General features: G+C 44.2%; 1 protein-coding gene across 5 annotated transcripts in view; it reads right to left on the bottom strand.

Moving 5' to 3' along the window:
* Window positions 1-24527, bottom strand: part of CHGA (chromogranin A) — a 40326-nt gene extending 15799 nt beyond the window's left edge. For 2 of the 5 annotated variants that reach the window (XM_037900856.2, XM_037900858.2), the window contains exons 1-2: window positions 24465-24527; window positions 7999-8045 (exon numbers count right to left, since the gene is read on the bottom strand). In XM_037900856.2, the coding sequence (XP_037756784.1) occupies window positions 7999-8045; window positions 24465-24522 (105 nt within the window). In that variant the 5' untranslated portion in view covers window positions 24523-24527. Of the gene's footprint in view, window positions 1-7998; window positions 8046-8922; window positions 9299-24464 lie in introns of those variants that run through there. The other 3 variants (XM_037900857.2, XM_043549248.1, XM_043549250.1) reach the window with 3 other exon arrangements.
* Between the last annotated feature and the right edge of the window lie 209 nt (window positions 24528-24736).

Raw genomic sequence — 24736 nt, 5'->3', positions numbered from 1 at the left:
TAGTAGAGTCCAGGATGAGACCTGTGTGGGGAGCAGCTTGTCCCTCAGTTGCCTACTGTTGGGTTCTTACATGTTCCTATGAAACATCTGGTATTGGCCACTATCAGAGACAGGATACAGGAGTAACAGTCTGAGCTGCGACTGTAATATTGCTACTTATAGATGATTTGGTTCTGATCCTGTTTGGCCATTCTTACGTTCCTGTGTTTCTCTGTTCCCATTTACATCAATGTAAATGAGAAGAGAATTTTGCACCATTTTTGTATCACTGATTTGTTGAACAGAAATGAGACAATGGGCTTGACTCGCCTCTCACACAAGAGTACCTCCACTGGTGTCTCTGGAATTACATCTGATTAATGTTGATGTGAGAAGAGAATCTAGGCTGAAGATTTCAAAAGACAAGTGCAACAAATGTGCCGCATGCCTGTGAGCCCATTGCACATGGAAACCTCCCCCTCCCCCCCCGCAACATCTGAGTACACGGTAGTATGTTTGTGTTTGAATTAAGTGACTGGGACAATGAGGAATGACAGCATTGGTTTGAATCCAGCAGTGTTTATGCTAGTGCACAGACCTATCCTGCAGTCTTTACTTGTGAAAATTTCTTATTCCTTTACATTTCCCAGATATAGATTGGGGGACAGTCTCCATCCAAGAATATTAAAGGAGTGGCACATGAAATTTCCAGCCCAATAGCAAGGATTTTTAATGAATCTGTAAACTTGGGGTTCATACCCTATGACTGGAAAATTGCTAGCATAGTACCTATTTTTAAGAAAGGGGGAAAAAATGTGATCCGGAAAATTATAGGCCGATTAATTTGACCTCAATTGTATGCCAGATCTTGGAACAAATTTTGAAAGAGAAAGTAGTTAAGGACATAGAGGTACATGGTAATTGGGATAAACTACAACAGGGTTTTACAAAAGGCAGATTGTGCCAGACCAACCTGATCTCTTTGAGAAGCTTACTGATTTTTTTAGACAAAGGAAATGCAGTAGATCTCATCTACCTGGATTTCAGTAAGGCATTTGATACACATGGGAAATTATTAGTTAAATTGGAGAGGTGGGGATTAATAGGAGAACTGAAAGGTAAGGAACTGGTTAAAGGGGAGACTACAACAGGCCATATTGAAAGATGAATTAGCAGGCTGGAGAGAGGTTATGAATGGAGTTCCTCAGGGTCTGGTCCTGGGACCAAACTTATTTAACTTTTTTATTGATGACCTTGGCACAAAAAGTGGGAGTGTGCCAATAAAATGTGCAGATGACAAAGTTGGGAGGTTTTGCCAGTACAGAGGAGGACCGGAATATCATTCAAGAAGATCTGGAGGACCTTGAAAACTGGAATAATAGAAATGGGATGAAATTTAATAGTGCAAAGTGCAAAGACATGCACTTAGGGACGAACAATAAGAAGTTTTGCTATAAACTGGTGACATATCAGTCGGAAGCAACAGAAGAGGAGCATGACCTGGGTGTACTGGTTGATCACAGGATGACAATGAGCCACCAATGTGATGCGGCAGTGAAAAAGGCTAATGCAGTTCTAGGATGTATCAGGCGAGGTATTTCCAGTAGAGATAGGGAAGTGTTATTGCCATTATACAAGGCCCTGGTAAGACCTCAGCTGGAATACTGTGTACAGTTCTGGTCTCCCATGTTTAAGAAAGATGAATTCAAACTGGAACAGGTGCAGAGAAGGGCTACTAGGATGATCAGAGGAATGGAAAACCCTAACTTAAGAGAGGAAACACAAGGAGTTTGACTTGTTTAACCTAGCCAAATGAAGGCTATGGGCAGCTACGACTGCTCTCTATAAATACATCAGAGGGATAAATACCAGGAGGGAAGAGGAGTTATTTAAGTTAAGCACCAGTGTTGACACGAGAATAAATGGATATAAACTGGCCATCAATAAATTTAGGCTTGAAATTAGGTGAAGGTTTCTAACCATCAGAGGAATGAAGTTCTGGAACAGCCTTCCAAGGGGCACAGTGGAGGCAAAAAAACCTAACTGGCTTCAAGACTGAGCTTGATAAAGTAATGGAGGGGATGGTATAATGAGATTGCAAATGGGCCATCTCCCATTGTAGGCAACGGCTAGTAGCCAATATCCCCAAACGCCATAGAGGGATACTAGATGGAGAAGATTGAGTTACTACAGCGAATTCTTTCCCAGGTGTCTGGCTGGTGGGTCTTGCCAACATGTGCAGGGTTCAACTTATTACCATATTTGGGGTTGGAAAAGAATTTTCCCCCAGGTCAGACTGACAGAGACCCTGGAAGTATTTGCCTTCCTCTGCAGCACAGGTTATGGGTCACTTTGCTAGTTTAAACTAGAATAAATGGTGAATTCTCTGTAACTTGAAGTCTTTAAACCATGATTTGAGGACTTTGGTAATTCAACCAGAGGTTATGGGTCTATTATAGGAGGAGGTGGGTGAGGTTCTGTTGCCTGCAATGTGCGGGAGGTCAGACTAGATCTGGGGGTCCCACAAAGTAGTTTTTGGTGGCCTCAGTGCAGCCACCAACTCTTGCTGATGGCCATTCTGATAATTTTTCCTAAAATATGTAATTAACTTTAGGAAAAACAACAAAATATAAACATATACATGTCCAAATTATTGTAATTTATGTGGGTTTTTTTTGCAGACTCAATAAAATAATGTACAGTTGTCTATTCTTTACTGGACCTAAACAGAATAGAAAAACAAATAAGGTGCTTTGCACGTTCTTGTCTTTTTGGTTGTTGTTTCTTTTGGGGGTTTTTGGTTGGGGTTTTTTATAGACTTGCTAGCTAGTAAGTCTGCTGCTGTGAAAAGTGATACCTGTATGTTAATATCACTTTTCACAGCCTCCCAGCTAGCTACTACGTCTGCTGTGAAAAGTGATATTAATAAACATATAAATATCACTTTTCACAGCAGATTTACTCAGCCCTGGCAAGCCCAGGGACAAATTAAGCCCTGGATGGGGAGCTGAGGGAGGCAGCAGGGGCCCGGAGTGATGGGGGGGGTGACCCCAAGGCTGGTGCCTGCTGCCACACTGCTGGCAGCCCAAGCTCAAAGCCCTGTAGCCAGATACCAGGGCCCGAGTCTGATGCCTGTGGCTGTATCCCGGGGCCTGCCACTGCGCAGCTGAAGCCGGGATCTGGAGAAGCCAGTGGGCACCGTGGGTAATGGGTAGGGCAATACCAAATTCATGGCCAAGAAAAACATGTCACATACCATGAAATCTGGTCTCCCCCTGTGACATCTGGTCTTGCGTGTGCTTTTACCCTATACTATACAGATTTCACAGGGGAGACCAGCATTTCTCAAGCTGGGAGTCCTGACCCAAGAGAGTTGCAGGGAGGTTACAGTTATTTTAGGGGGGGTCATGGTATTGCCACCCTTATTTCTGCACTGCCTTCAGAGCTGGGTGGCCAGAGAGTGGCGGCTGTTAGATGGGTGCCCAGCTCTAAAGGCAGTGCCCTGCCAGCAGCAGTGCAGAAGTAAGGGTGGCAATACCGTACCATGCCACCCTTCCTTCTGCGCTGCTGCCTTCAGAGCTGGGCGGCCGGAGAGCGGTGGCTGACTGAGGACCCAGCTCTGCAGGCAGCAGCACAGAGTAAGGGTGGCAATACGCTGCTTTCAGAGCTGGGCTCCCGGCCAGCAGCTGCTGCTCTCCAGCTGCCCAGCTCTGAAGGCAGCGCTGCTGCCAGAAGCAGTGCAGAAGTAAGGGTAGTGGTACCACAACCATCCCCCCGCACCAATAACTTTGTGTCTTGCCCACAACTCTCGTAAGGGTCAGGACCCCTACAATTACAACACCGTGACATTTCAGATTTAAATAGCTGAAATCAAATTTATGATTTTTAAAATCCCATGACTGTGAAATTGACCAAAATGGACTAACTTTGGTAGGGGCCTAGTAATGGGGGCGGGGTGGTGAGCCCAGGGCTGGAGCCCACTGCCATGTGACCAGGAGCCAGGGCCAGAGGTGGCAGCAGGGGCCAGGGTGGAAGGGGGAAGACTTGAGCCTGGGGCTGGAACCGGCTACCACCTGGCTGGGGGATGGAGTCCTGGGGCCCGGAGACAGAGCCTGAAGCTCTGCAGCTAGAGCCCAAAGCCCCGCAGCTGGAGCCTGCCACCTCCCATCCAAGGGGGGGGAGCCTGATCTCACCACCCCTGGGAATGGGGAGCGGAACTCAGTGGCTGCCTGCTCCTCCAGTGTTTATGTCTCCAAAGGGGGCAGGGCCCAACCCCTGTTGGCAGCCCCAGGGGAGGGGCTGCTGCTTCTCTCCTCCCCCCACCACCCAACCACCACCCAGGAGGCTGTGGCCACAAGGAAAGCCCCTGGTAGCCACATTTGAGAACTATTGGACTAGATGGTCATGGATGATTCTTTTTGGCCTTAAAAAGTATGAGTCTATAAGTCTGTATCATTTATAAGGCAGCTTGTAAAGCACACTGGGGTGAGAACTGCCAATGGAAGAAAAGACGTTGTAACCGGGCCTCAAATCAAAGAAAAGAAAAAAAAATTAATCCTTGAGAAAAATGTATGGTAATGTTCTAAATGAATGCTCATCTCTTTATAGCCTGAACTTCTTTTCAATTTCAGCAGGCTGGCCTTTTAAGAGTCTTAGCCTCTTAAACTGTACTACTCACAAGAGATTCAGAACATTGTGGCTGCACAGTAAGTTAACACTAGTCAGCAATTTCTGGGTGCCAACAGTGTTGCTTGTTCAAGCAATCAGATGTATTCATTTATCAGATAAGATGGTTGAACAGTTCACAATTTGTAACTAGCTAATTTATTTCAACCATTTGATTTTGCAGATTAAAGGGATAACAAAATGAAATATCTTCCTGTAAATACCTTCACTGTTTGTACAGATTGCTTGGTTTATTAATAAGAAAGACTAGAAACATTACCAGAAACATCTAACATAACGAAAATAAAGGAACTTCTACGCTTCCTTTGGTATCATTCTCCTATATGACAAGCAATCCATTAATATTAATTTTACGTGTGCTAAAACACATCACGCACCCATTAAACAAGACAGAGAGGCAGATTCTGATACCCTTTCTCATGCTGAGTAGCACCTTACTCCATGAGTCGTCCCATTTAAATCAATAAGACCTGTGGAGTAAGGTGTTTCTGATATTTAATTATATTGAGAATCTGGCCCAAAGAAATGCTATAAATAAATATTTTGTGGTTATATATTATCATTTTCTACCATCTGACTGTTATATTTTATGTCCCAAAGGAACCTAACATGTGATTTACACCCACACATATTTTATACTTGTACACATGCCTGAGATTCACTTCACTCACCACGGAAATGCTGCCACCTCTGGGTGGAACTTGGCAGCTATTAATGCAACAATTGTGTAGTTCTCACTCAGGCAAAACTCTCATTGATTCCACTAATTGTTTTGCCTGAGTAAGGTCTGCAGGTTCAGGCTCTAATACTCCACTGTGACATTACATTCTCCATAGATCTATTCTAAGTAAGATCATGGAATTAAACTCTGAAAAGGTCCCATCCTGCTGTATCTACACAGAATAAAATCCCATTGAAGGGTTCAGGCCCTTAGAAGGAGTGGAACAAAAGATGAGACCCTTTGAAATATTTTCAGCAACAATAAAGGCCTTTAAGTGGGAAATACTGGCCTTCTGGGGCCCTGGAACTGATGAAGGACCAGGAGTATTTCAAATATTTGAAGAAGTTATGGTCAGACTCTCAGTGGAAGTCATTTTGCAGTATGAAAACATGCCTAGCTACGGAGAAACAGCTTTCAGTGCTCAGACTCCCATTGCCCCCACCTGCACGTGCGAAAATTTTACTCCACCTCTCAGCCAACATCAAGAACTGGGAACACAGGGCAACATGGCAGGCAGAATCCTACAGTGGATGCTTTGTGCTGAAAGCTCAGAGTCTTGCACCCTGGGCAGGTTGACGAGGTTTCTATTTACTCTGTAACTTAAACTAGAATTTTGTATGGCTCATACTAGTGTGTTGGTAGCCTAATTACTCAAGGGCTTGATCCAATTCTTTCTAATGTTAATAGAAAGACCCCCACTGAAATCATTGGAGCTGGACCAGGTCCCATTACAGGAGTTGGAATCATGAACAGACAGAGCTCTTGGGGAATAATTCACACTTGGTGTAACTCCACTGACTTCCACACAGTCACACCTACTTACACAAATACTGGATTTAGCCCTTTAATCAAACCCTTGGAAAATGGGCACTTCACACAGATGGTGCACTTAACTTTGGGGAAGCCATCACAAAGCAGACTCAGAAAATCACCAGTTATAGTAGAGGGGAAATTATGGGTTTAATAGGCTTCCTCAGATGGCAACCACTGAAGCAGTCTGTACAGAAGAGAAAAATTTTCTGCTCCTTACCTACCCATGTAATCTTTTACAATTACAGTCATTTGAGCCAGCAAGAAAGACTCCGACAATAACAAATGCCTTGCTGCTTTCATGAGCCATCAGCTTAGCTCACGGCACTGCTAGCCAGCTAGGAGTTCTAAACAAAGCAGCTGCAACAGCTCTCCAGGTTCCAATCTGTAGACAAAGGAGGGGGAGTTTTTTCTTGTAGTACTTACACTGTAAGTAACTGTGATGATGAATGATGGAGTGCAAGGGAGCTAGCACAGAGATTGACAGGAGCTTTCTCCCCCACTGTAAGGAAAAGGGAAAGAGCCTTTTGTGGCTTATCCTTGAGAGACGATTTTGATGAACAAACACGTTCAACAGGCAGAGGATGAGGACTGGCATTTCTGCTCCTTTAGCAATTATCAGAGAAGAAAAGGAGTACTTGTGGCACCTTAGAGACTAACCAATTTATTTGAGCATAAGCTTTCGTGAAGTGAGCTGTAGCTCACGAAAGCTTATGCTCAAATAAATTGGTTAGTCTCTAAGGTGCCACAAGTACTCCTTTTCTTTTTGCGAATACAGACTAACACGGCTGTTACTCTGAAACGTGTAATTAGCTAGTTTGAGAGAGAAGTTACTTCGAAAAGGTACACACTTTCAAGAATAAGGTTAGAGATTTTTGACTACACCTCTCTATAGGTTGGTAGGTAGATGTCTGTGCACAAATAGGTAGGCAATTATACACACATGTATAAGTATACATGCATATGTGAGTATGTACATATATGCATGTATGAGGTTGTGAAGGCTAGGACTATAACAGGGTTTAAAAGAGAACTGGATAAATTTATGGAGGTTAAATCCATTAATGGCTATTAGCCAGGAAGGGTAAGGAATGGTGTCCCTAGCCTCTGTTTGTCAGAGGGTGGAGACGGATGGCAGGGGAGAGATCACTTGATCATTACCTGTTAGGTTCACTCCCTCTGGGGCTCCTGGTATTGGCCACTGTTGGTAGACAGGATACTGGACGGGATGGATCTTTGGTCCGACCCAGTATGGCCATTCTTATGTTACATATTTGCACACACATTTATATCTGTTATGCACACATACATACATGTGGGTGTGCATACAGAAAGATTGGCTAAGCAAATCAAGATACCTGAAGAAAGATTTACAGCCAGAAAAAAGTGAGCCCTCTAAACACGCAGGTGTGCACCTGCATAAAGTCTTTACATTTTCAACAAAGATGGCTAACAATGTGTTTATAATTAGTCAAATACAATGTAGCTAGAAAGCTAGTTCCTTGACCATTCACACTCTCCTTTGTCTGTTGCTGAACTTCTCAGGGGATTGACAAAAAAACAAAACCCAAACAGTTTGAATTATGCATAAAATGCAAATGCAGAAAGAGGAGCAGATAATGCAGCTGGAAAATCTTTGCCCTAATAAGAAATGGTTCATACCTCCCTATTAACATTTCAAGTATTATTTCCAATAATGCTTCTAGACAGATAAAACAGAGCGAGGTCCCTCAGGTTTCTTGAATGAGCAGCAAGAGAGACATCAGCACTCGTATTTTTAACAACACCGTCTCAGAGCTTACCTTAGCATCCCCTTTAGTCACTGGATTGGTTACCGGGAGGGAAAGGACTGTAAAATCAAAAGAAGGAAAGGGTACCTGGTTAGTCTCCGTTTCCTGGCACGTTTCCAGCGAGCCGGGGCACAGCTGGGGAAAGGCAGGCAGAGCGCTCCAGCGGTGTCGAGAATGTTTTAGCAGCAAGGCGGAATCTTGGGCTTGATTTTCGACCATAAACCACACCAGCTTATTAACGGCGGGCTTCACCAATCAGCAGTACTCGGGCGGACTCTAGCAATAGGGCTTGGGTTTCTCCCTTAGAGGTTGACTTAAACAGTCCCCCGCTTAAGCGAAGCAGGCGGGACTGCAGGCGAGATTTTTATCTGGCCAAACCTTTGGCAATGATCAGCCTCATGTGGCTGAGCCTGTGCAGAGTTCTTCCCAGGCCAAGCCTCATGAAATCAAGCCGCTCCCCGGTAGCCAGTACCTGTCCGGCTAGAGACCGATCGTATTGCTGCTAGCTACAGAGAGAGGGGCGAGAGTTGCCTTTGCAGAGCAACGGAGGGGCGAGTTGGTGGCTCGATGCGGCTTTCTAAAGTCCCCGCAGGAGGAGATGACCTTGCAGGTGGACGTGCAGCGGGGATGTATTCAGGGCACTTTCATTTCCCACCCACGCAGAGGCTTGTCTCAGCCCCCCCGCCCCCCGAGACAAGAAGACACCCCTGGATGCCTGCGACCAGGCAAGGCTGCGGGGGGCAGCGCTGGCTAGACCCAGCTCCCCCGTCCCGCCTTTGCGGCGGGCTCGCACGACCCTCGGCTGCCCCAGCGGAGGGGCGCTGTCCTTGGTGCTGAAAGGACAGTCACTGCGGAAGAGCGTCCCGGGCCACCCCCCTCTGCCCGGGGCCCGCTACGGTCCCGAGCCCGGGGCGCCCCCCCCGGCCCCACACCTACCCTGCACCGCCAGCAGCAGGACAGCGAAGCCTCCCCTGCAGCCCATGGCGCCGGAGTGAAGGCGGGCCGGGTGCGGGCGGGGGCGATGCGCTCCTCCCCTCTGGGGCGGCCGGGCTTAGGGCGAGCCGGTGACGCGGGGCTCTGACCCGGCGCGGGATTAGCTCGGGTGCGTGTCTCCGCCTCTCCCCAGAGCACCTCGCGTCCCCGGTGGCTTTGCCGAAGATCCCGACAGGGCACTGCAGCAGCAGCCCCCTCCTTTATATACCCCGGGCCTCAGAAATGGCGGCAGGCGAAACGGCACCGCCCCTCCGCCCGCCCACCGCCAGCCCCTGCTTAGCCGGGCATTTGCGGCGCCCAGGCACGGGCGCCCTGCGGCTCGCTCGCCCACCCCCCGCCGGCCCGCGCAGGCAGCCGCTCTTCAGTCGGGGGCCCCCTCGCCTCCCCCCCGGCGGGCTCAGGCAGGCAGGGAGCGTGTGATCTGGTCGCAGCTTTTACTTTTGGCAACAAGCACAGGAGAGCTGGATCAAAGTCACCCCTTGAACAGGGCCGGGGGGGGGGGGGAGAGGAAGGGAGGGTTATTCAAGGACTAGTGGACTGGTGCTCAAACTTTTTGTCTTGGAGACCCCTTTGACACAGCAAGCCTCTGAGTGTGACGCTCCCTTAGACATTAAAAATGGGGGGGGAGTCATTTAATTTAACAGGGGCTCAGGCCTGCTTGCCCCAGGGGGTTGACAGCTGGCAACCCCCCTGTAACCACCTCAGGGGTCACGACCCCCGGTTTGAGAACCCCTGGCCCAGTGGAATGATTCAAGGTTACAGCCGTCTTTCCAGTGGAGCTGAGGGGTCACTTCTTGTGCTGGAAGACACCCCATAGGACATGCAGCCTTGGCCCTTGGGGGCCAAACAGCCAGTCTGGGTAGACAAAGGCTGTCAGGATTGTCATTCTGCAAGAAGACATGCCATCTAGCTACTCTTTGTTCAGCACAGTCCACAGCCTAACAACCTATAGTATTATCCCCCTTGCTAACTTGTCTCCAAAACTGGAGCAAGTAAGCCTTGCTGATTATTACAAGTTTGGCTGATAAAAGTAATAGTGCTGACACAATAGACTTCTGCAAGGCTTTGATGTGGTACCACACAACATTTTGATAAAAAAATTAAAATGCTATGAAGTTAGCATGATACACATTACTTGGATTAAAAACTGGCTAAGTGATACGTCTCACAATGTAATTGTATGTGGGGCATCAACACTGTGTGTGTGTGTCTAGTGGGGTCTTGCACAGATTGGTTCTTGGTCCTATGCTATTTAACATCTTTGTCAATGACCTAGATGAAAACAAAATTATCACTGATAAAGTTTGCTGACACAAAAACTGTGGGATTGGTAAATAATGAAGAGGACAGATGTCTGATAAGTGCAATCTGAAGTGCTTGGAAAATTGGGCACAAGCAAACGATATGTGTTTTAATATGCCTAAATGTATACATTTAGGAACAAAGACTGTCGGCCATACTTAGAGGATGAGGGACTCTATTCTGGGAAGCAGTGACTAGCAAAAAAAAGATTCGGGGTTATGGTGGATATTCAGCTGAACACAAGCTCCCAGTTTGGTGCCATGGTCAAAAGGGCTAATGTGATCCTCGGATGCAAAAACAGGAGAACGTCGAGTAGGAGTAGAGAGGTTATTTTACCTCTGTATTTGGCACTGGACTGAGGGTCCCAGTCTGGTATCGAAAATTCAAAAAGGATGTTGATAAATTGGAGAGGGTTCAGAAAGGAGCCACAAGAATAAACGATTAGAAAATATGCCTTATAGTGATAGACTCAAGGAACTCAATAGATTTAGTTGAAAGAGAAAGTTAAGGGGTAACTTGATCACAATTTATAAGTACCTACATGAGGAACAGGTATTTGAAAATGGGCTCTTCAATCTAGCAGGCAAAAATGTAACATTAGCCAACAGATGGAAGTTGAAACTAGACAAATTCAGACTGGAAATAAGGTGTAATTTTTTAACAGTGAAGGTAATTATCCTTTTGGACATTTTACCAAAAGTCATGTTGGATCCTCCATTACTGGCAATTTAAAAATTGACTGGATGTTTCTCTAAAAGATCTGCTACAAAAAATTTGGAGATGTTCTCTAGAGATGTTCTCTGGTTATACAGAAGGTCAGACCAGATGATTAGAATGGCCCTTCTGGCCTTGGAATCTATGGATTGATTTCTGGCACTAGTGCCAGTGCCCTTTCCCTGGCACTGCAATCTGCCACATCTCTACCATGACTGTTTACATGCTCCAGACCTTTTCATGACAGACAAGATGACATTAAGATGCAGCTGCTAAAAGTCTTGACCTAATCTTTAGATTATGGATCACTCAGGTGAGCCAGTTAAACTTCCTTTTCCAGGCAAACACAGTGTTTCTTTAGGACAAGTTCAGCAAATTTTTTGCTCCTTCCAATATGTACAGCTGAAGTTCAATACCACCACCAAGCCTGAAGAAAGCATTTAGCTATAAAGAATAATACCTTGCTTTTAATCCATAGCTCTCAAAGCACTTTAGGAGTTAAGTACCATTATCCCCACTTGACAGATGGGAGGAAATAAGGCACAGAGACATACCCAAGATCACTTAGCAAACTAGAGACAGGAACAGAACCTAGGTCTCCCAAGTCCCACTGCATTGGTCTAGCCCCTGGAGCACAGTGCCTCCTGCAATAGCTAGAGTGTAAGATTGATCTAAGATTACCATATCTTTACTGTGGGACTGATTTAACCAAGAGTTCAGATTCCATAGTGGGTTTCCTACTTATATTGTCGTGTGGCCTCTGCATTGTTAAATGTCCACCACTGTCTGTCTTGTGTAAGGGCATGCCCCTATACATAGGTTGGGTTGCAGAAGCCCACACATACAAAAATATATGAAGTAGAGTTCCACTTGCTTACGTATTTTTCATTAAACTGAACTGAAGAGCTGATGGTGAATTGGTCATTTGAAAAGTGTTTTATGCATTATATTGATTAAGTGTTTATGAGACCATGAAATGAAAACCAATGACAGCTTTGTTGTCCAAGGAAATCTGTACCCTCAAGTAGTAGATCTTTCTCCTCTTTTCATATACCATTGTCCTCCCTCTCCCTTCAAATAGCTTTTTGATGTGTGGCCTGGAGGTGCATTTTGGAGTATGCATCTGGTACATCTAACAGTTAGGAATTGGTTATTTCCTATATATTCTTCATACAGTAAAAAACAGATTGACCAAACATGTTATTGTTAACACAGTCAACATTCACTCATCCTTCCATATAAATATGACTTTATTAGGGCTATAAGTTAGTTCAGCCCTTACCCAGTTGCTTATGGCCTGTGCTTTCCTCCCTTGGGGCCTGCTGCTGTGAGGTGTGGAAGCACCTGCAATTCCCACTAAAAGTACTTTTTTCTCCTTGTGTGAGGGTCTTACAGTGCTTCCACTGAAGTCAATAGCAAGACCAGGCCCTAAATGTTACATTGCACTACAGCATGAATGATCCCTTTGGGCTCACCAGCCCTGTTGCCTAAGTCCCATTGATGCTTTTATTTCTAGCTGCAGATGAATGGATATGAAACTGTTAACTCAGCAAATCGGTCTTTTCCTTTGCCTATCTGACTTTTATCTCATTAGGCACAGCTATATTAGGAACTGCAGAAGTAAAGCATATCAGGATAAGAATTATGTCAAAAGGCAGTACAAAAGTGATCAAAGATTAATGTAAAAGATAGCTAGTCAGAGAGAGGCAGTCTATGCTGAAAAATAGACTTCAAGGGATGAGGGAGGTTGAGAGTCTCTCAAAGAGTCTGAGACTAAGTGGAGGACAGAAATGGCTTGTTAGTAGCTAGCAAATTGACATTTTAGACATCTACTAGCTGCTCCATCCCAGCTCACAACATGCTTCCAAGGTGGATAGCCTGCTCACTGGAGTAGGGATTGTTTCTTTTATATGTTTGTACACATCTAGGACTATAGTGTCGTGATCCATTTGGGGGCATGACCAGAATATGAATAATAAATAATTTTCCATTATACCTACTGTGATCACTAACATGGTGAGTGTAGGTAGATATAAATATGCAACAATGTGGTAAGAAAGGGCCGATGAACACTGCCCCGGAAGCCTGGCTGCTGATATAATAAAAAGTCCCCTCTTCCATAATCCACCCCAAGTTAGTTATATACTAACATGGTGATGGGCCCACTAAAACCATGAAATGAGGAGAGACGAGTTGCTATATTCAGAAGATAGAAAATGAAAAAGGTCTGGTTGTGAAACTGGAGGAGCTTAGGCACGGCTCCATACTCACTGGGTATATTTATGTGGCAAGTTATCCATTCCAAATTCACTGTATTCAATTTGGAAATAGAGCTTTGCACTTCAACAATGCTTGCCACCTGAGCATGCAAAATGCTTTATTAAGCCACAGAACCACCTTGTGATTTTATAGCTAGGAAAACTGAGGCAGAAAGATCAAAAGCCAAGTTCTCAGAAAAGATGTAAAGAAGAGCAAGGTCCATGCACAACTGTCCATCTGTATTTTTACTTACAATTGCATGTGGAATTAACATGTGCATACAAGTTGTAACTGTCACCTGATTTATGCATGAGACTGTACACAGACATCTGGCTTTCTGTTTTTTTGAAAGTCTGGCTCTAAGTAAGATGGCTGTGGTCACGTGTCAAGTACATGGCAGGGTCAGTTACAGGACAGACATCACTCAGCTGTCAGGCCCATGCTTTAATCATTTCTCCGCTCACTTCTCTCCATGAGCATTGCCATTTTTCCAGTACAAGCTCAGAATATTTCCATATATTGTGTCCCTAAACAGACCAGGCTAACAAAGGTCATGCTGCTGCGATCATCCATGCACACTATTAAATGGCATTTTTCATTCTTTTCCTTTGTAGGTTAGCAGCAGACTGATGTTGACTTGCTTCGATTTTCTTAGTCTAGACTGCATTTACGCTAATCTGAAATTAATCAATCATACCGCTCAGGTCGTTGCTTACAAACTGTCAAAAATGTCTAATGTAGTGCCAAATCCTGCTACTGCTCTAGGTATCTATCCCCAATCTCTCTTTGATGTACCTGCATTCTTCTGGGCAATGTCAATGGGACATGTGAATTGATCGGAGACCAGACCATTAGTTCTCAGAAGTTGGTCAAGGTGTAGCAAGAGGTTGCTATTATGAACGAATTGGTTTCCAAATTTCATTAATGATCAAATTGCATTAAAATCTGAAAATGTATACACCTGCAAAGACTGATTCTGTAACCCTAACTCAGAGCAGTAGCACTAACTCATGCATATCGGTCCTATTGACTCATGTTAGTAAAGGCTACCTGACATGCGTAAGGGTTGAGGAGACATACCCATAAAGATGATTATCAGTCTGACTGGAACTTTCTGTAACATCCACTGTAAATTGATTATTCCAGTGGAAAACAATTACCACCACAATCAAATAGTCAAGTCTTTGTCACATTAAAAAAAAACATTTAAAGTAGCACGAAACAATTTTTCCAGATCTACGTTGGTCTAAAGCAAATGATCAAACCGGTTAGAACATTCATATTGCACAACATTTACGCACCTTCAAAGAAACAGGTGTGTAAAGTCTTATTTCATTACGCTACAGACGCCAGCATGGTTTATGGCTGGGAGTTAGTGATGGCAAACAAGCCCTGGAGTTTTTAATTAGTTTTTATTTTTTCAAATGAGGAAATGTTTATTTAAACGTAATAGGCAGAGTTAGAGCCTAAATAAATTACCAGACTTTCAATGGAAAATTACACACAGATGTATCACCTGGACATAGCAGATCTTTTCCTATGTTACAAGCATAAAAAAAGATTAGTGATGTCAGTGTAATAACTGAAAGCTTTAGACAGGCTCAAGCATCATGAAGGTCTTGAGCTCACACGGCAGCCTTTGCACTTCCTGAAGATCATTGCTGAGATGTGGCTCCCCAGTTAGCGCAAATTGGAGTGTAATTTATGCACAAGGACTGACTGAAGTTTTTCCACTTGGATGACTCTTATACTCCATCTACTTCCATTAAAAGTCAAATCCCATATTCTTTGGGCATCCAAAACTCCCATTCAGTTCCAAGTGAGCTTTGGTTGCCCAAGGAATACAGAGTTAGCTCTATATTTTTATCCCTGTGGTAGATATAGTATGCGATTGTATAAAGCAATCCATTGTCAAACGAAATTCAGAGAATAGGCTTGCCTGTGAGGACGCACACTGAATCCAGTTCTATAGGAGCAGACCCTTTGGGCCAAACTCAGAGGTGTTGGGTAATTTAATTATGCTCCTATTTGTGTAATTTAAGTTCACTCTTATCTGGCTCCTTTCTAAAGTGAGCAATCTCCCTATATGGACTCTTCCTTATACTGAGTTGATTCCCACAGATAAAGTGACCAGATTTTCAAAATAAAATTAAAAAAAAAAAGGACCCTTTTATAGCAATATTTTGCCTGGTTGTAAAATGCTCAAGAGCTTCCCATTCTGTTTCTTTTCTTTGATCTGTTCTGCCTGGATTGTAAAAGCTTCACTTGGAGCAGATCAAAGGCTAAGCTCTGCCTCATTCCCCTGCACTCTTTGTGGGGAGAAGGGAAGAGTGGGATGGGGGAAAACCAGGTACTGTCTTCTATTTCCTAACCCCCAGAGGGCCAGTGGAGGGTTTTTTTTGCACTGACTAGACTGGGTCATTGGCTCACCTGGGAATGCACATTTTAACAGTAAGGGTAATTCGTCAGTGGAACAATTTACTTAATGATATGGTGGATAGGAACATAAGAATTGCCAGACTGGATTGGACCAACAGTCCATCTAGTCCAGTATACAGCCTCCAACAGTACCAGATGTTTCAGAGGAGTAGGCAGATGTGGGATAATTTGCTCCACTGCCGACATTAACTACTGAGACCAGGATAAAACCTAGAGACTGACCTGTTATCCATAGTAATGGCCAATCCCTTTATGAATCTTGCAAAGTTTGTGGCCCTAGTGATTTCATGTGGCAATAAGTTCCACAGTTTAATTGAGCATTGATAAAAGGAAATACTGTTTTTAACACAGTTTTAAATTTACTCCCTTTTAATTTAATTGAATGTCTCCTCCTTCTTCTTGTGTTAAAAGGCAGAGAGAACAGAAGTTCCTGATCTATCTTCTTTAGGCCATTCTATATACATTTATCATGTCCTCACTTATTTGTCTCCTTTCTAAGGTGAACAATCCCTTCAATCTCTCTTTATGAGTTTTCTCCCTGGCCATAGATCATTCTTGTTGTCCTTCTCTGAACCCTCTCTAATGCTGTTGTATCATTTTTGAGATGGGGTGACCAATGCTGCACACAGTATTCTGGATGAGACTGCACCATTGGTTTATATGATGGCACTATAATAGCATTCCTTATTCAACATAACATCTGGTTTGCTTTTTTGACCACAGCTGCACATTGAGCAGAGGCCTTCATTGCTGTCTGTAATGATGCTCACATCCTTTTCCTGAGTTGATGCACGTTAATTTAGAACACTAAGGTATATGAACAATTTAAATGTTTCCTTCCAAGATGCTCATTCTAGCTGTCACTGCCAACGCTGTAACTCTGCAAAACTGAAAGATTTAGAAATCTAATGTACATGTCACCATTTTGATCTTAGAAGTTATTCTTTTCTTTTTGCTTTTCATTCAGCTTAGGTTTGCCAACCTTATATAGGAAAGTTTAGGCACAAATAACACTTTCCATTGAAATGCAAAAAAACCAAACCGAACAAAAAAAAGCCTGACAACATTTCTATTGTTAGACTTTTCCCCAAAAACATCTTGTGTTTCATTTTGTTTTTTAACAAAGCCTAAATCAGGAGTTTAAGGCACCTGACAGTGTCTCTTTAATGCACATGTATCTAGGTAACAGAAAACATCAGTGAAATCTTTTCACAAGCTTCCTTCCAAACAAGGGCTTGTTTCTGTCATGTCCAACCCCAGTGGAATAAATACATAAGAGTAACCCCTGAGTTTCAAGAGGATAAAAGGGATTGTGTGTGTGTGTGTATACATATATTTAATTACACACACACACACACACACACACACCCCCGCTTACATGGCATTTAAAGTTGTACTAAACATGATTGTTACATTTAGAAGTTGTTAAAAGAAAGTTGCACCTATTTTGCTCAGCATAGCAACTGGAAGGTTCACATATACATTGCAGCTTGCGTTTGTAAATCATGAATGGCCTGATTCCAAACCCACAGAAGTGAAGGGAAAGACTCCTGTTGATTTCAGTGGACTTCGGATCAGGCTCTAAAACCGGTATTTCTGAGCTTGCCTGTGTGGTCTCACATGCCCAATTTTGTGCTCTGTCATTTGGTACCTGATAAATTTTGCCCATCCAGAGTTTTACAAGCAGGTGGTGTTAAGGAAGCATTTGCACATAATGGGAACGCTTATGTCAATTACAGGTGAGCCAGGAGGGCAACAATTAGGATGAACAGAGCAGAATCTAATAATTGCTATTAAGAGGAAGAAAGTTTTGGGGAAAATGCATGTAATTAAATTCTATACCTTGGCCAAATAAAATGGTAATCCTGTTGCACCATGGTAAACCTAACAACAGATGTCAAACACTTTCTAGACCTCATATTGATTTAGATTCCAACAAGTTTGCTTTGTTGAGTAGAGGGGTTATGTAAACCTAAGCCTCACATGCTATTAAAAAAAAGTCTTCTTTGACAATAAAAGGGCCCAAGAAAGAGCTGCTGAGTGCAAAAACAAACCCTGCATTCAGGCAGGCAGTGTTGGGAGTACATACAGTGACAGCTAAAGGGGGTTGTTTTTCTTAGGTCACATTTTAAAGGAGCACAATGACCACTTTTGTCAGCCAATTGCTTATTAAACCTGATAGCCTTTCTCCTTCTGGGCAGACTATGTGACCCCCAAGCACTTGTCGGTTGTGGCAGAGACGTAGCATCTTATTAAGCCATCACCTTCCAAATTTCTTGTAGTCCTCTGCTGAAGGCAAATAATAGCACCATGTGATCTGGCTATCCACTGTTGTAATCTGACTTCTCTTTGCTTGGAACCTAGCCCCCACTATTGTAGGACGTTATTTGGGGGCCTGGTTCTGCACCCACAGATGTTACCAGGAGTTTTGCAATGGATTTTGAGGGGTACAGGATCAGGTCCTTAGTATGTAAGGGCACCAGCAATGGCCATGTTTAAACTGCAAGGCCAGACACAGTTCCCCTGCTTCCAACACCTTAAAGAGCTACCAGTTATGCAAGGATGGATTAAGACACAGTTCTTGGATCCTTGGTCTCTGGGCCACATGGTCGGAAGGCAGAGTTACAGCAGAGTAGCAGCCCCTAGTGTTATGTATTGCTGGAGCAGACTTGGGCTTCCTCATTCAGGAAGAAGGAGACTTCTGGGAAAGGAGAGTCTCTCTTGCGGGGATCCTTGAGCAGCTTCAACTGGGAGCAAAGAGGGCAGTTCCAGGCACTATTTAGCCTTAATCCACACCTGGTGATTTATACAAAGAGGTTAACAATAAATCCAGGACTGAACTAACAAAGGTTCTCACTCCGGACATGGGAACTCAACTAAGCTATTCACATGAACAGGAACCCTGCCATTGTTACAGGTATTGTGTAAGACATTATTCAGGTTCCATTAGGGAGCAAAAGAAAATCCAGAAACTCTACCAAACAGCCTCAGTGACACTGGAGTTGGCTGAAACTTTAAAGGTTTGAGCCAAGCACCCACATGTTGTCTGCCATCGCAGTACACTCTGGTTGCTGTGTGAAAGTGCGTGGGGATGTTCCGTGCCAATAGGTAAACCCAGCCCTTATAGCTTTAAGTGAGTTCCAAGGGCAAGAGCAAGAACAAGCCTGTGCATTGGAGTAGAGAAGGTAGAAGACCAAAGAGACATGCAGAGACACAGGAAGCAGCAGCAAGGGCTAAGAAAGACACGGTAAAGAGACTGAGGCAGAGAGACAGAGACATGAACAGAACAGGAGAGGACAAGGATTGAGACAAAAGGGAAGGGGGAGGGAATATCCAAGGAAGATCTAGATAGAGGAAGGGAGAAGAGATTATAGAGAAATACATCTACCTTGTTTCATATGGAATTGTCTAACTGGAATTGATTTTAAGGGAAGTTCCTCCATGGGAGAATTATTCATGGTTTAAAGTAAATCACCAAAGCACGGAGGCAGAGCTTGCTTTTGTCTATATTGGCATATCTCTAGTGATTTCAGCCTGCTTGTTGCTTGTGATTCACACAAATAAAAGTTTAGGTCAGGCCAGATGGTCACAATCAACAAAAGAACAGCCATATTGGGTCAGACCAGTGGTCCATCTAGCCCAGTATCACTGCCTCTGACGGTGGCCAGGGCCAGGTGTTTCAGAGGGAATGAACAGAACAGACAATTATTGAGTAATCCATCCCCTGTCGTCCACTCCCAACTTGTGACAGTCAGAGGCTAGGGATACCCAGAGCAAGGGGTTGCATCCCTGACTATCTTGGCTAATAGTCAGCAATGAACCTATCCTCCATGAACGTATCTAATTCTTTTTTGAACCCAGCTAGGCTTTTGGCCTTCACAATATCCCCAGCAACAAATTCCATGAGCTTGACTATGCATTGTGTGAAGTACTTCCTTTCGTTTGTTTTAAACCTGCTGCCTATTAATTTCATTGGGTGACACCTTGTTCTTGTGTTACGTGAAGCAGTAAATAACACTTCCTTATTCGTTTTCTCCACACCATCCATGATTTTACATACACCTCTCTCCTATCCCCCCTTAGGAATCACTTTTCCAAGCTGAACAGTCCCAGTCTTTTTCACCTCTCCTCATGCGGAAGCTGTGCCATACCCTATTGTAGAAAGAGAGAGCCTGAGTCATGAGGCCTGGTGTAAGGCCAAAGGCCCAAACTCAAGTCAGGCCCTGCTGATATAAAAAAAAGGTAGCAAAGTCAGGCTATGAGCAAAAGTTAATGAACCCGCTTTGTAATAGGGCCTATTTCACACATGAACTTGGCAAGAACAGGGCTGGCATTGCAAAAACACAAGCACTCCTGCGCACCAGGTATTCACAAACACAGTCCAGAAGGATCGTTCCAGGACACCCTGATACCAAGTTACAGTGTAAACACACTCCCCAAAGAGGATACAGGACATACTGACCCCTCCAAAAGATAAAATCAGGATGATGGATAGAGATGTTTTGACTGAACCAATGTACAAGGTAAAGGGTGGTAACTAACGACGTTAGAGGGGCAATATGTAACTTGTTTGTATCTGTGTATAAAAGAGGAAGGGTAATGGAGCAAATAATTGAGCAATCAATTTGCAAACACCTAGAAGATAAAAAAGGTGATAAGTAAGAGTCAGCATGGATTTCTCAAGAACAAATCATGCCAAACCAACCTAATAGCTTTCTTTGACAGGGTAACAAGCCTTGTTGATAGGGGAAGCAGTAGATGTGGTATATCTTGACTTTAGTAAGGCTTTTAATACTGTCTCGCATGATGTTCTCATAAACTAGAGAAATACAACCTAGATGGAGCTACTATAAGGTGGGTGCATAACTGGTTGGAAAACCATTCCAGTAGTTCACAGTCATGCTGGAAGGGCATATCGAGTGGGGTCCTGCAGGCATCAGTTCTGGTTCTGGTTCTGTTCAATAGCTTCATTAATTATTTAGATAATGTCATAGAGTACACTTATAAAGTTTGAAGACATTATCAAGCTGGGAGGGGTTGCAAGCACTTTTGAATTTTAATCCTATCCTCCAAATGATCTAGACAAACTGGAGAAATGATCTGAAGTAAATAGGATGAAATTCAATAAGGACAAATGCAAAGTACTCTACATAGGAAGAAACAATCAGTTGCGCATATACAAAATGGGAAATGACTGCCTAGGAAGGAGTGCTGTAGAAAGAGATCTGGGAGTCATAGTGGATCACAAACTAAATATGGATGAACAGTGTAACACTGTTGCAAAATAAGCAAACATCATTCTGGGATGTATTAGCAGGAGTGTTGTAAGCAAGACACGAGAAGTAATTCTTCCGCTCTACTCCATGCTGATTAGGCCTCAGCTGGAGTATAGTGTCTGGTTCTGGGCACCACATTTCAGGAAAGATGTGGAAAAATTGAAGGAAGTCCAGAGAAGAGCAACAAAAATGATTAAATGTCTAGAAAACCTGGCCTATGAGGGAAGATTGAAAAAATTGGGTTTGTTTAGTTCGGAGAAGAGAAGACAGAGGGGACATAACCTCTTTCAAGTATATAAGAGGTTGTTACAAGGAGAAGGGAGAAAACTTGTTCTCCTTGGCCTTTGAGGATAGGACAAGAAGCAATGGGCTTAAATTGCAGAAAGGGCAGTTTAGTTGGACATTAGGAAAAAATTCCTAACTGTCAGGGTGATTAAGCACTGAAATAAATTGCTTAGGGAAGTTGTGGAATCTCCCTCATTGTCTAATCTGCTCTTTAAAATATCCAAACACCTGTCCTGTCAGGGATGGTCTGTGTAATACTTGGTCCTGCCATAAGTGCCAGGGACTGGACTAGATGACCTCTCGAGGTCCCCTGCAGTCCTACAATTCTGAGAGAGGTCGCAAAGGGGGCGTCTTTGTCCAGCCAAGGGGGGAGTGGAAGGTCCTATTGCTCACTGGTCAAGGTATATTGTAACAGGCATACCTGTACTAGTGTAACTGTAGACATTGATCCGAGGAGCTAGGACCGTGCTTTGTTGACAATAAACTTGGTCTAGTGAACTGAGTCTGTGTTGTCTTTGGGCAGTTTGATCAAGGTCTGCTGGGTCAGCTATCTGCAAAACACACATGCAGCCAACAACTGACAACACACCCTTAATAATTTTTGTTGCCCTTCTCTGTACATTTTCAAATTCCAGTATATCTTTTTTGAGATGGGGTGATCAGAACTGGACACAGTATTCAAGGTGTGGGTGTACCATGGATTTAAATAGTGGCCTTATGATATTTTCTGTCTTATTATCCATCCCTTTCCTAATGATTCCTAACATTCTGTTAGTTTTATTGACTGCTGCTGCACGTTGAGCAGATGTTTTCAGAGAATTAACCACAATGATGCCAACATCCCTTTGTTGAGTGATAACAGCTAATTTAGATCCCATCATTTTGCATGTATAGTTGGGATTGTTTTCCAACATGCATTGCTTTGCATTTATCAACAGTTAATTTCATCTGCCATTTTATTGCCCAATCACCCAGTTTTTTAAGATCCTTCTATAACTCTTCACACTCTGCTTTGGATTTAACTGTCTCAAGTAATTTTGTATCCTCTGCAAATTTTGCCACACCACTGTTTAACCCTTTTTCTATATAATTTCTGAATATGTTGAACAGCACCGGTGCCAATACAGATTCCTGGGCAACAGCACTATTTACCTCTCTCCATTCTGAAAACTGACCATTTATTCCTACCCATTGTTTTCTGTCTTTTAACCAATTACTGATCCATGAGAGGCCCTTCCCTCTTATCCCATGACTGCTTACTTCATTTAGAGCCTTTGGTAAGGGACCTTGTCAAAGGCTTTCTAAAAGTCCAAGTACACTATATCACCCTTGTCTGCATGTTTGTTGACCCCCCGCCAAAGAATTCTAATAGATTGGTGAGGCATTATTTTCCTTTATTAAAGCTGTGTTGGTTCCTCCCCAACAAACTGTGTCTGGTTTAAGTGATAGGTTACATACCACACTTAGTAGTTCTGGAGTTTCACATCTGAGTTCCTTTAGAACTCTTGGGTGAATACCATATAGTCCTAGTGACTTATTACTGTTGATTTTATCAATTTGTTCAAAAATCTCCTCTATTGACACCTCAATCTGGGACAGTTCCTCAGATTTGTCACCTAAAAAGAATGGCTCGGGTGTGGGAATCTCCCTCACATTGTCTGCAGTGTAGGTGGATGCAAAGAATTAATTTAGCTTCTCCACAACAGCCGTATCGTCCTTGAGTGTTCGTTTAGCAGCTCTATCATCCAGTAGCCCCATTGTTTGGCAGGCTTCCTGCTTCTGATGTAATTAAACATTTTTGCCATTAGTTTGAGTCTTTTAGCTAGTTGCTCTTCAAATTCTCTCTCAGCCTGCCTAATTATATATTTACACCTGACTTGCCAGAGTTGATGCTCCTTTCTATTTTACTCAGTAAGATTTAACTTTCAATGTTTAGAGGATGCCGTTTTGCCTCTAACTGCTTCTTTTACTTTGTTGTTTAGCCGTGATGGCACTTTTTTGGTCCTTTGACAATTTTTTTTTAATTTGGGGCATACATTTAATTTGAGCCTCTATTATGCTGTTTTAAAAAGTTTCCATAGAGCTTGCAGTCATTTCACTTTTGTGACTGTTTCTTTTAGTTTCTGTTTAACTGGCTTCCTCATTTTTCTGTAGTTCCCCTTTCTGAAGTTACGGCTTCTCTGGTATTCTCTTCCCTCTCCACCCCCACAAGAATGTTAAATTATATTATGGTCGCTATTATAGAGCAGTCCAGCTATATTCACCTCTTGGATCAGATCCTGTGCTCCACTTAGGACTAAATCAAGAACTGTCTCTCCCCTGGTGGATTCCTGGACTAGCTGCTCCGAGAAACAGCCATTTGTGGTGTCTAGAAAATGGTCCCTTCTGGTCTTGGAATCTTCAATTCTTTAAGTGAGAAGAGAATCAGTTCTCACTGCTGCCTCAAGTGTGAGCCTCTGTCTAGGTCAGAGGTGGGCGAATTATGGCCCGTGAGATCATCCTGCCCGGCCCTTGAGCTCTCGGCCGGGGAGGCTAGCCCCCGGGCCCTCCCCTCCCCCGCAGCCTCAGCTTGCTGTGCCGCCAGCGCTCTGGGCGTTGGGGCTGCAAGCTCCTGCCAGGCAGCATGGTGGCATGGCTGGCTCCAGCTGGGCGGTGCGGCTGCCAGTCCTGGTGCTCTGAGCAGCATGATAAGGGGGAGGGGAGCATTGGATGAGGGGCAGAGGGTCCTAGGGGGCAATCAGGGGACAGGGAGCAGGGGGTGGTTGGATGGGGCAGAGGTCCTGGGGGGGGCGGTTGGGGACGGGGAACAGGGCGAGTTGGATAGGCATGGGAGTCCCGGGGGGCCTGTCAGGGGGCGGGGGTGTGGATATGGGTCGGGAAAGTCAGGGGACAGAGAGAAGGGGGAGTTAGATAGGGGGTGCGGTCCCAGGGGGGCAGTTAGGGGTGGGGGGTCCTGGGAGGGGGCGGTCAGGGGACAAGGAGCAGGGGGATTGGACGGGTCAGTGGGGTTTGGGGGGGGCAGTCAGGGGGAGGGAAGTGGGAGATGGTGGATAGGGAGTGGGGGCCAAGCTGTTTGGGGAGGCACAGCCTTCCCTACCCAGCCCTCCATACAGTTTCAGAACCCCGATATGGCCCTCAGGCCAAAAAGTTTGCCCACCCCTGGTCTAGGTACTTCCTGGCCCTCATTGCTGCAGTATGAGAGCACCTCACCTTTTAGGCAATGCTTGTCTTCTTTCCAGCTCTTTCTTTCTTTAGCTCCTGTCAGCATCGATGCTTGTGCATGCTCTGGGGCAGCCACTGGTTCTGCTTTCATAGACTCAAACTTTAAGGTCAGAAGGGCCCATTGTGATTATCTAATCTGACTTCCTGCACATTGGAGGCAACAGAACCTCACCCACCCACTTCTACAATACACCCCTTATCTCTGGCTGAGTTACTGAAGTCTTCAAATCATAGTTTAAAAACTTCAGGTTACAGAGACT

This window comes from Chelonia mydas, chromosome 6, assembly GCF_015237465.2.
Source record: "Chelonia mydas isolate rCheMyd1 chromosome 6, rCheMyd1.pri.v2, whole genome shotgun sequence".
NCBI classification, from domain to species: domain Eukaryota; kingdom Metazoa; phylum Chordata; order Testudines; family Cheloniidae; genus Chelonia; species Chelonia mydas.
This window is presented reverse-complemented; position numbering and strand designations above follow the sequence as displayed.